The following is a 12315-nucleotide window of genomic DNA, read 5'->3' on the forward strand; positions in this document are numbered from 1 at the left end:
AAAAGGGATCGAAAGCGGAAAAAGGTCATGGTGGGCAACCTGCTCCGAAGACAGCGGCAGAATCCCAAACCAAAGGAGCCAAGAAAAAGAAGGCAGAGAGTCCCAAGCTAGGACACAGTACATTTAGTAAACTCTTTAGGCATAAGGTCTGTATGAAACTCTAGCAAGAGCAGAACCCTGAGCAGTCACAGATGGCTCCTGTCACAGAGCGAAGTTATTCAATTGGTAACTGAAATCAGCATCTGGCCAGCTGTGCAGTGCTCTGAAAACTACTGGTGTGAGCATTTGTGCCACGCGTTACGAAAACAATCATGTGCAACACTTCTCTTGCTACACCATCTGTGAATTCAGGATTCTGAAACAATTCCTCTAACCTTCCCTGCTATGTGCTTCCCAGTTAAGCTTACTAATGCTGACTAAACTTCCCTGGCCACTTACAATAAAAATAAAGTTAAAGGTACTGACAAACAATGAATTATGCAGACATGAACAGCGCCTGCAATTGTAGGACAGGTTTAAGAGCTCAGTCCAACTACAATTAAGGCTTTATGATCCACATTGCCTTACTGTGCACTGCCATGTGGTTAAAATTGGTGATTTGGCGAACTGGGGCATCCGATATGGCACAGAAGGTTGGAACACAATTTCCTTCAGAAATAGTTACTTTTCACTCAAAACAAGAAAAGTATTTGTTGACTGAATTCTAAGTTTAGTTTGGCTGGATTAAGTTTGGTTTTCAAGGGTTCTTTAAAGCTGTTCAAAATACACACTTTTTGTGCAAGTGGTTGTTTTACAGGACTTTAGCTTTTATCTTTAAAAAAAAAATCACTGAAAACTTTTTATCAGCTTTGGTCTCAAGGTCCGTATTCGGGCATTTCTGCATTCTCTGGATAAGATAATCTGCCATGATTCTGTGGCAGGGAAGCAGAGAATTGTAGCTTTTTAGCCCAAAGAATGCAGAAGCAGAGACCCTTCCACTGGGGGAGGAAAGTAATTAATATTTAATGCTCACTCAAAACACCCACATGGAATTTCTGGTGAGTAGGGGGCTTTATAATCAAGGGCACAAGGCAACAAAGGGAGGTTTTAAGATATTTTCAAAACAAAAATATTCTTCCGACTCTCTCATTTTTCAGATAAATATGTCATCAGCATATTACTGAAGGAATAATAATCTTCCCAATGGTTTTAAGCCTATAGCTCTTGCCAACGGCTTAAAGTTAAGATCTCATCTTGTATATACTACATTGATAGCTAATAGTTTTGATATTTAATACAATTAAAATATTAATTACTTGTTCATAATGAATTAGAGCTTCCTGGTAAAAACATACCTGGCTGGCATTTTTTAAGGTGCTAAGTCTCTTCTACAATAGTTCAAAATCTCACAGTGAGTTGTTGGCAGAGATGGTTGGTTTTCATTAGGTTATTTGATAGAATTTTAAAGACTTTTGGTCTGGAATAAAAGCAGTTATCTTGAAGGAATGCAACAGCACTAAATTTTTACAGTAATAAAATCTGTCTTACGAAATGCCATTACTGTTTAATTAGTTTTTGCTTGTTTCTAAGTTATTTTCACAGCTTTCTTTCCACATACAAAATACAGAAGCAATAAGTGGGGTATCATTTATGACATATTAAGAATAAAGGAGATGGATTAAAATGGTGCAAACAGTTTGCTTGTAATGCTGATTGAAAGTGGAAATTCAAATCAGAGCAGTGATGTGACAGGGAAGCCCTGAAGTTATCACCTCCAGTAAAAAAAAAAAGTAGTTCTATTTATCTCTTTTCATTTGAAATGCGTTAGCATGATGTGTCAACTAGACAAATAGGTAGTGAATTTCTTTATTTGAAAGATAATTTTAATATATGTAGTCATATTTAATATTAAGCACTTCACTCTCTCTGAAAGTTCTGTCTCTGCAAGTCTTCCAAAATGCACTTTTGGTAGTCATATTTAATTTTAAGCACTTCACTCTCTCTGAAAGTTCTGTCTCTGCAAGTCTTCCAAAATGCACTTCTCAGTACCTTAGTTAAGAAAAGTTTTACTATTAGGTTAACAAACATTGTCTTCTGGTGTCCTGTGTTTACATAAATACTAACTTTAAAGCAACTTGTGAATGTTGTTTTCAAACAGAAATGTGCATCCTAATATAAATCTATAACATAAGCTGATGGAATGGGATTTGGCCATTTGACCTCAAAGACTGAGTTTGGATGGCATTTGACAGCTGGGTCCCTGACAGTTCTTTTCTTCCCATCCATGTATATTTTGCCTTGCATTGCATGCCAGTTTTGCAGTATAACTGTACTTATTTATGGAATTTTGACTTGGAAGGGTTAATCACTTAATACTGAAAGTATTAGTACTGAAGCCAACTCGTGGCATTACACTACTTTTTACCACTTGCTCTGGATCTTGTTCATTAGAGCTAACCACAAAAAGAAGTTCTTGGCTCCTGCAAAATAACTCTCACCTATTCTTTCAAGAAATCTGCAAAGCGTGTGGCAGGCTGCCTAAACCCAGAGGTGCTGGGCTCACATTTACTTGAGTTTGAGGCTTGCTGCTTCTCTTTTTGTACAGCTCAGATACTCATCTTCGGCGTAAGCTATGCTGGATGTTAGAGTCAATAGACACTGATATGTATCGCTGGCCAGAAAGGAGTTTAACAAACTGGATCCCTCCTGGCTTCGTGTATTTTAATGAAACCAGGAAACCCATCACTGAATAATTTTTTTTTTTTTTTTACAAAAGAAATCCCACCTAATGCACAAAAGTGTGAGTGGATGGACTAAACCAACTTCTAGCACCTGCAGAGCTTCTCTTTGTGGAGCTGCAACTCCTGCTTCTAAGTTATAAAGCCACCGCTGTTCTGTGCCCTTCATTTCCATGCAGTCATCTGCCTATGTTTTGTATCCCAGAAAGCAAAGCCTCCTGCTTTGAAGGCGACATTAGCATGTCCCTGACTGGTATGCAATTCCCCCAGTGGAAAAGACCCAGCTCTGGCTTGTCAGTGCGCACTGAAAGTTGCACACGCAGACCCAGCTCAGAAAAAAAAATCTCTGCTAATATCTTAAAACTCTGTGGAATGTCTTACCTGAAGTAACTGGGAATGCATATGTAAATACATATATTTCTAAAGAACAAGTTGAGGACTGCAAGCACAGCAGCGTGAGCACAAAGCAATTCAACGCAAGGCTGCAATGCTGCTGCAGGTAAAAGGATGCGAGCTAGCAGTCCCTTCAGGCAGCCTTGCCTCTGCCAGAGATCAGTTTCCATGGTTGCAGGAGCCAGGACTTTCACAAACATTCGCTAAAAATAATTTGTGACACAGACAATTCCTGAACTGTGTAACTGTGAGCGCTGACATTGCCAGAGACAGACTTGTCTTTGTGTTTTGTTTCCCTTCAGGCTGCGAAAGAGACCCAACAGACAACTAATACCAAAGTGAGTAGGATGATTCAAGTTATCTGTACGAATAATGCAGTCAAAGGGTGATTATTCCCGTTGTCATTTTCAGTCTCAAAGACACTGTTTTAATTTCTTAATCAATTAATCATCTCTGTTATGAAGGGTGGGTTGCTGTATAATTTGCTTCCTCTGTTCAAGACATTACTTCATTTGAAAGGACAGGGCAATGCAGCTCATGAGCTGCACTTTGTTGCTTGGTGTGTCCTGTGCGATGATGGTCCACTGCATGCTTACCTGTTGTACCAGATGATGCCTGAACATGCTGCAAGTATCTTGTCCTTCACATGTTTCCAATAGCCTATGTGTTCATGTTTCTTTCTAGAGCACTGAACAGCAGCCTATTACCTCTGTAAAATCAGACAAAAATGTCCCTTCCTCTCAAGAGCTGCAGACGACTAAGCAGAATACAAAAGCCCCTGAGCCTGCAGCCCAACAGCAGGCAGCAGCCACTGAAGCCCCCAAAGAGGTGACGAAGGAGAAAGCATCATCCACTCCTATGCCACTGAGCAAGCTCTTTTGGAAAAAGGTACGTCTGGATTTTGGAGCTGGTCCATCCCACAGCACCATCTTCACACAGTGTCTAGAGTTATTGCTAAGCATAGAGTTCCAGTAAAGCAGTTAAATCTGCAAAGTTGAGCGTGTCCCACGTGCTAAATGCATGAGGGGCATAAATGATATATGCAGTTACAAACGCATACATGAGCTTTGGGCGGTCACATACACATGGCTAATGATGGCAGTTAGATTCCTGTAGACGAAACTTATAAAACTGTGTAGTCTTTTAAAACTGTCTGTACTATTTTTGAATACTATTATGGAAGAAGGAATATTATTCTGTCCATTCAACAAACTTGTTAAAAATCCTACAGAGATTATAGTAGTCTTTACCAAATTATATCGATAATAGAGATATAGCTAGAAAAACACACTTCATTTTTATGAGAACTGTTTGATTTAGTTCTAAATGTCTGAAAACCTGGAATCTGGTGGGTTTATTCTTACTCAATAGATAAAAGTTTCATACCAGAATGGCTCAGTCTTTAAGTTTGGGGATTGAGGTTGATTGCTTGGGAAGACGTATTTTTCCTCAGGTTAAGTAACATTTTTAACTAAAACTAGGACTAACTTTAAAAACATCATTCCTGTTTCCATGATCCTCAGTGGTTTATAAGCTGAAAGCTTATTCTTTGCTCATTTCATTTAAGAGAAGACCTGTATTAAACTTTACTGAATCACTGTATGTTGAATAACTGCTTTCCTGGGCTTCTGTTCAAGTTTAAATCCCAGAAATGAAATGCTCCCAAACACAGAGATGCTGACTGAGCAGCTAGCCCCGCAACTTCTTTAGCTGTATTTTCCCTACTGGGCAATGATACTGGGGATACAGTTTGGGTATGTTACTTATATTAAAAAAACCAAAGGTGTTTAGATATTTACAGAGTAAACATGCTTGAAAACAATCTAAGCTTGAGACTTAATTTCCTGTGGAACTGGGTGAATCAGGTTCTTAGAACGAGAGGAAAGTTGTAAAGAAGAGGAAGAGGGAGGTCTTTAGTATAGTTGTTATTGCTATGGAAACTTCTTCCTCTGAGTAGTCTGGCTTATTTGAAAACAGAGCTGGGAAGCAGGATGCATGCTGAACATCAGGACAAAATAAGAAAAAAGAGGCCTTCTGGCAAACGGTTGTATGCAGTTTCAGTGTAAAACAGAGTAATAAATCTGGTCTGAGGTTCACTATTTTCATAATGAAGTAACAAGGCCCCCTGTGTTTGAAAAAGAAAAAGCATGTAAGAAGGGAGCATTTTCTTGCAGAACAATAATGAAAATCACTCCTGTGGAGGAGCGATTAGTAGTGATGGTTGGTTTAAAAAAAAAAAATCTGATTAGTTTGGGTTAATCTTTCAAAATAACATTTTGAAATCTTACCAAAACCTTATGTAGTTACAGATATTTTACTGCTTTGTATAACGTAGGTTCTGCCCACAGCGAACAGCAGCTCCCCATATCTCATAGCTAATCTAAAACACGTCTAGGTACCTACCCTGTGTCTTTCTAACCTCACAACAGTCTCCACTGAAGTCCTGGGATCTCAAACATCTCGGGGGTATAAACTTTGTACCAAAATTCTGTCTTTTACTTCTGTTTGTTCATAATGTTGGGTTTAATTTATCTTACATCATCGCTAAAATAAAGCTGCTTACAACAGTGAATGGAAAGTGTAGAGAACTCTCTATAACTCCAAGCAGGTTTTGGTTGCTACCAAAAATATTAAGGGCTAGTTAAATCACTTACCCAAATGCACTGAACTACAATAGTACATGAAACCTGACTTTTAACTTCATAAAATGAGGTCATTTCTGCTTAGTTAGAAGTTCTTGGGTCTGGAATAGTCCCGAGACCAAATGTTTTTGCAAGTTTTCTGGAGTAAATTTCTGCAGTAGAGAACTGACTTTGGTCCTAAGGATTTAAAAAAAAAAAAATCTGCCTGCTTGAGCATTGAATCCTTACCTATAAAAAGCCGATGTTGCTTTACTGGATTTTCTTGACAGGGAGTAATATTATATTTCCTTTGATGAAAGACCTTGGTGACCCAGCCAGTTTGAAGCTAAAAAAAAAAAATGGATAGATGTAAAAAAAAAAAAAAAAAGTCCTTAGACTACAGGTTAGCCTCAAACTCAGCTTGGTTTGAGGATTCTGTCTTTTTTTTTTTCCTGCAGTGATTTTATCTTTCTTTCTGGCACCCTTAATGTACTGCCCTTTTGCTAGGATAGAGAATCGAAGCTAGCAACTGTTCCAAATAGGTGTATAATTCAATCATGTAGTTTTTCTTTTGAACTAACAAATAGCAACCACAACACTCAATAGATCCAGGATTCAGGTCCAGCTTCTCTCTTTCCAGGCAGCCTCTCAAATATGTATCTTCTGATGAGCTTTTACTTCAAAGTAAAGCTAATGAAGTGCCTGTCAACACGTTGCAGTTAATGCCGCTGCTCTGACTACAGATGAATAAATATGTAAAAGAAAGAAAAAAAATATCCTCATTCAACTCCTCAGATGGAAATTACTTCGACTGTATCTGCCCCATTTCCTGATCAGTCTGCACAAAAGTTTTTATAACTGTTACTCAAATATTTGTCATACTAGCATTTTTTGCAAATACTAAGGAATATTAATGGAAAATTACAGTTAGTGATTTCACATGTTTGTGTTGGAAACCTGGTTTTCAAGACCTTGTAGATATCTGATCAGGGCAAAGAAACATGACGCTTCATTTATATCTGATCAAAGCATGCCAGTAAATGATAGAGGAAAGTGATTGAGGGAGTATTATTTAGACTGCTCTGTGAACTATCTTTAAAAGCAGATATATTTTTTTTAAAAACTAGAATCTTAAGCTGTTGCAATTCCGTTGCCATACGAACACAGAAAAATCATGCCCTTTCTACTGAGGGGTATTTATGCACTGGTAATAAAACAGCAAACTGGTTAGCTATTAAGTGAAGCAGAATAACACCTTTTATTGCTGAGCCTGCAACCATACTCTGCCATAGGAAAGCAAAGATAAATATTTGGGTGGAGTGTGTGAGATAAATGTTAAAATTACCAAGGACTTATCAAGTTCCCATACATTCCAGGATGGGAGCAGTTTACCTGCTCCCATCTTGGAATATACCGCCTGTCAGGCAGGAGGGAAGGAGATTCTGGCCATTTTTTGCTGGGTAAATGGATGAAGAAACTTTAATGAGAATTCCCCCTGGTTGAGGGAGTGAGGAGGACAATAAGCAATGGGCTTTCGGGGGACATTTCACAACCTGACTGCTGGCATAGGTGCCATTCTTACAGCAGGGAGGGCCCTTAACCTCCTTGACCCAGTGAATAAAACCAGTAGGACTTGTGGGTCAGAACTGTGGTCCTGGGCTGTTTACAGACCAGTGTGGTTTAACTATAAGCTGACAGGGATTAATTCTAATTGGTTAATAGTCTGAGCTGTTATAACTCCTGATCTGCTGAGTGGCACCTTCAGGCAGCAGCTGTAGGTCACAGGGGGCTTCAGGGTGGAGGTCGGAGAGCATGTTGATGGCTGAAGCTGAGCTACCTTAACTGCAGCAACCTCTGTTGTCTTTGCATTGGCAAAGGAGGGCAAGCAGGTGGGTTAAAGTCTCTCTAACCCTCTCTGCTTCCTGCCTGTGAGTCTGCAAGCAGCAGGAACAGATCTCAAGCATGACTGCTCTTTTAAGCGGAAATTTCTTGAGCAAAAGGTCATCTCTCATATATATTAAGATAAAAGAAAAGCTGCTTCATAAAGAAGGTATGACCAGGAAAAATACAAGAACTGTTCCTTGAGTCTAATGAAATGCCATGGAGAGTGCCAGTTCAGACTCTAGCACAAGATCAAAGCAGGGTATAATGTTTACCTCAATTTTGAGGAAAGATGCAGCAAGGAAAAGGAAAACTCCTATCGAAGTTATCCAGGTCACAAAATAAGTTACACTCTCATAAGGCAACAGTTTGTATGGTCAGGAACCTAGATAAGAAAATGGTGTAGTAATAGTTCCCCAAAAGAAGAACCAGAAGACGACTCAAAGAGTAGACACAAACTTTCCACCGTGACTGTTTTAAGTAAGCTTATTACTAGTAGAAAACTAGGGACACTGTCATTTAAGAGATGGAAGAATGCTTCCCAAACATAGTGAAACACAGAACCTAGTAAAAAGTAAAATACTCTCCATGGTGCATAACAATAGCTGCTGACTTAGGTTGAATTTATTACAATTTGTGTCTAAGGAAACTGGAGACAGAATTTGGACTCATGAATCCAGCAACCTCAGTTGATGCAATTTATAGGTATAAGGTGATAACTTACCTTTATGAGAACACTTACGCATTAAAGACTCATGAAGCTGATAGAGCTGAGCTCTTTGCAAATTATTATTATATACAAACTGCAGTTTAGTCCTAAAACTAGTCACAAAGCTTGATATTTTTGTCTTTCTCCCAGGTGAAGTAAAGAAGTAACTTAGCCCATTGCTCTAGAGAACTGTTTAGGTTAATGTAACATCATTCAAAGTTTACTGACTTTTTATTTTTGTCAAGCTCTTCCTATTACACTTTCAATTCCTGCCAGAAACACCTTGGCGATTCTCTTGAATGCACAAATGGAAATTTCTTCCAGTTTCTCAGGGGAAACAAGAACAAAAATCAAAAACTCTGTTCTTAAGTGTGTCAGAAAACCTTCTTAGCTGAAAGGGGTTTTCCCTTCTACTGAAAGACCATGCACAGATGATCTCTGCATCTCTGAAGTACACAATATACCATGTGTCTTCAGTCCAAGAATCTGCCACCTTGATCAGTCTTATTTGAGAGAGTTTTGTGATGTCTCTAGAGTTTCCTTTTGTCTCAGCATATCTGAATGCCCTGATCTGATTGCATGGAAGTTGTGGAACATCCAGCCTTGGAGATACTAAAAGCTCAACTTGACAAGTTCTTCAGCAACTTTGAGCAGGAGGTTGGACTGGGCCTCCAGAGATATCTTTGAGATCACAAAATCATAAAACAAAATCTTCAACATCTATTAATTCAGTGTTACAGAGGGAGATGAGTATACAAGAATGATTCCTGGAGATAATTACAAGAAATTTATCATAAATTTCTTTAATAGCAAGCCTAAGATCTCAAACAAGATAACCTGCATCAACTTTTATATGCTCAATAGTACCAAATTAAAATAACTGCATAGGTACATTGGATATCTAAGTTAAAAAAAAAAGTAAAAATAAGGTATTCTAAAACAGGATTTAAACTTTCCTAAAGCCTCCTATGGAATACATCAGGAAATGTACAAAAAGTCACTGATTACTTTAAACAAATCAATCTCTCTGAACAGTTGACTATCACTTAGTTCTTTTCTTTATTTAAATAGACAGTGCTTTTCAAAGTTTGGCATCTTGCCCCAGGATGCATTTGTTATCAGTAGTGGCACTAACGCCATTGCATAGACATAGCTTGAGAGACAAAACTCATTTGGGTTGCAGCTGTAACAGCGTAGCAGTAATATGATCCCAAACTGTAATCTTTGAATGATGAGCTCCCAGAAGCTAGGTTGCTGCTTTATTGAGCCACTGTTTCAACTCATGCAATGAATCATTTCCTTCAAGCAAATAGATGGTGAATTGATTATATGTATGTGTGAATAGGCAGAAATATAGATTAAAATTATTATAGATTGATTGTCTCAAAAATGTTCATAAATATAAATTAAATCTACAATTCCATGGGGAAGTGGGCTGTGCTGCAGTCATCTCGGGCAGCAGGGGACAAGGAATATTTATTCCCTCATCATTCTTCTCCCCCCTACCCCACCCCCAAAATGCTCGTTTCTTCCACAAAAGAGGAGTGAAGAACAAAGCAAAATCTCTCATGCTGCTGTAGAAGTCCATGGTGAGTCCCCATCTTGCATGTGGGGTCCCCCCAACTCAAAAAGAATGACAGAACTAAAGGGTAAAATACTGAGAGAAAAATGCATAAATATATCGAATGGCTTCTGTATCAGGAACTACATCAATTAGACTTTTTTTGCTCAGAAAGGAGTTAGCAGAAAGGAAGATGACAGCATACAGAATGACTACTGTAACATAAAAGGTGAACAGGAAAGATCAGTTGTTGCTCAAAAGCAGTAGAGAGTATCAAATGAAATTATTTAGTGACAAACGAAAAGAAAGTACTTTTTAAAAAAGCATACTTTAGCTGTAGAATTCTTTGCCACAGGGTGCTGCTGGATGTCAGGAATTTATATCAATTCAGAAATTGTTTAGCTAAATTTCTGTAGGAAAAAAATCCATCAAGGGCTATTAAACTAAAGATACTACATGGGAATCACCGAGTTGAAGACAATTGGAAAAGTATATGAGGGCAGTAGTACTGTAAGCTGCTGCTGGAGGAGGCATCCATTTTTGCCACTCTGAGTCAGGATCCGGGGCTGCAGAGAATCTTTGGTGTTACCTTTTAAATTGTTCTCGTGTCCATGTGGCTAAAACTAATTTGGTCAAAATAACAATGAGTATGCATTACATGTGAGTTCCTGTAAGTACATGTAAAAATTGTGAAATGTAAATAATTGAGACTTATTTACAGCAGTTCTTTCCTATAGTAACCATACTATGCATTTCAGCTGTAACCATGCTGGTATTTTAAGCAGCAGCATGTGTTGAAATGCCAATACCTAGGGTAACAGCTTCTATTTGATTCAGTATTGGAGGCTGAGGGTGCAACTTATCCTGCTTTTATAGGGTTCTGTACCTTCCTGCAACAAGCTGCAGAATGATAAAGGGCTTGCTTCAGGTCAAATTACCTGGTTATTAGCATAATACCTTCCTTTTATGGCAGAAAGGAAGATACTTCTTTATACAATTACAGTGGGATGGGGATTAATTAGTAGTTCTTGAGGGCACAGAAGAATGTTATTTACCAGGGCAGAACAGTCAGCTAAGGAAATGCATGTTCAGCCTCCTGCCCAGCTGTGCCTCCACCTCCTACAGCAGCAATGTGCCTCCTGTTCACATATACTCTGCACTGCACAGGTCGTCTTGTTCAGCTAAAAACATTGAGCATTCCCAGGATAGCCTTGAGAAGGCTGTGGAATGAGACATGCAGGAGATTAATCAATAAATCTTATGGGGATCCATATTTCAGAGGAATTTACAAACCGCACGCCTCTGGTTTGAAGTACTATTATAATAGAAGGAACTTTCCGGTAATTCACAAAAGCTCAGCGGGACCCAAAATCCTTCCATAAAGGCAATGTTGCTGAGCACCCAGCAGCTTTTCTTGAATTCAAATGAGGGTCATCACTATCAAAGAGGGTGACTGTGACCCGTGGGATTACGTGAAGTAACAGATGAGCTACTTAACTACCTTGTACCTCAAGAAATCATTCACATCTTTACAACTGGGAAGAGGAGCTAGTGCTGCAAATGTGACCAGCCTGAGAACACTGGGGCTGGGACATTGTACTTCTGTGTTTCACTCTCTAAGAAGGGTGCTAAACGGAGTTTTGATGATTAATAAAGCCCATGGTGTGTTTTAATTACTTAATCATATTCTTTCTTTTGTGTGCAAACTCCTGGATATGATCTTTCTCATTTTTACTGGCTTTATCTGAGTGTCATCTACTCATGGCACATAGTATTGTAAGTGTAAGTAACTTTAAGTTTTCTTTTTAAATCATAATCAAATATAAATTATTGTATTTGGGAACTGGTACTGCAATTCAAGAAAGGCTATTTCTTCAGTTGTTTAAACAAGTATTTTAAATCCCACCAGCTTCTATACTTTTTTGAATTGTGATGAATCAAATTCTTGAAAAACCTATACAGATACAGTGATGCTGAGAATGCTTTCATGCCAAGTTTGTTCTTGATGTACCAACTTACTGTACTGCTGAAGCACTTTGATTGTAACCTCTTTAAAAAAAAAATCTCACTGATTAAGTCTGAATGTTTTCTCCACTTCCTTAATATTTGCCCAAAATAACCCCAGAACGCACTGGAAGAAGCAGAGATCGTAAGCAATGAGAAAGCAGATGCGTCTTCAGAAGCTGTGGCTCCTGACAAAGATGAGAGTAAGAGCCCAGAAGCCACAGAAGTGAAACCTAGAAGAGAAGAAAGTAAAACCCCCAAAGCCAACCTGAGGAAGTTTTTTAAGCTGGTAAGCAAAACGCTGAATTTCAAGAGTTTTGTGTGATGTGTTCATTGCAAGGCTGGGGGTGGCAATTCTTGAAAAATCTTTTGAAAATAAATGTCTGCAAGAGTGCGAGAGTGACGCTACCCCCATGTCCAGAGGTGGGT

The 12315-nt window shown here is 38.7% G+C and overlaps 1 protein-coding gene across 1 annotated transcript in view; it reads left to right on the forward strand.

Moving 5' to 3' along the window:
• The window catches only part of BCAS1 (breast carcinoma amplified sequence 1), a 49290-nt gene that overhangs the window by 22154 nt on the left and 14821 nt on the right, over window positions 1–12315 (forward strand). The window contains exons 6-9 of the mRNA XM_009274057.2: window positions 6–146; window positions 3413–3448; window positions 3795–3998; window positions 12008–12175. Coding sequence (XP_009272332.1) covers window positions 6–146; window positions 3413–3448; window positions 3795–3998; window positions 12008–12175 — 549 coding nt within the window. The remainder of the gene's footprint in view (window positions 1–5; window positions 147–3412; window positions 3449–3794; window positions 3999–12007; window positions 12176–12315) is intronic.

The sequence above is a fragment of the Aptenodytes forsteri genome, unplaced genomic scaffold (assembly GCF_000699145.1).
Source record: "Aptenodytes forsteri isolate BGI_AS27 unplaced genomic scaffold, ASM69914v1 Scaffold159, whole genome shotgun sequence".
NCBI lineage: Eukaryota > Metazoa > Chordata > Aves > Sphenisciformes > Spheniscidae > Aptenodytes > Aptenodytes forsteri.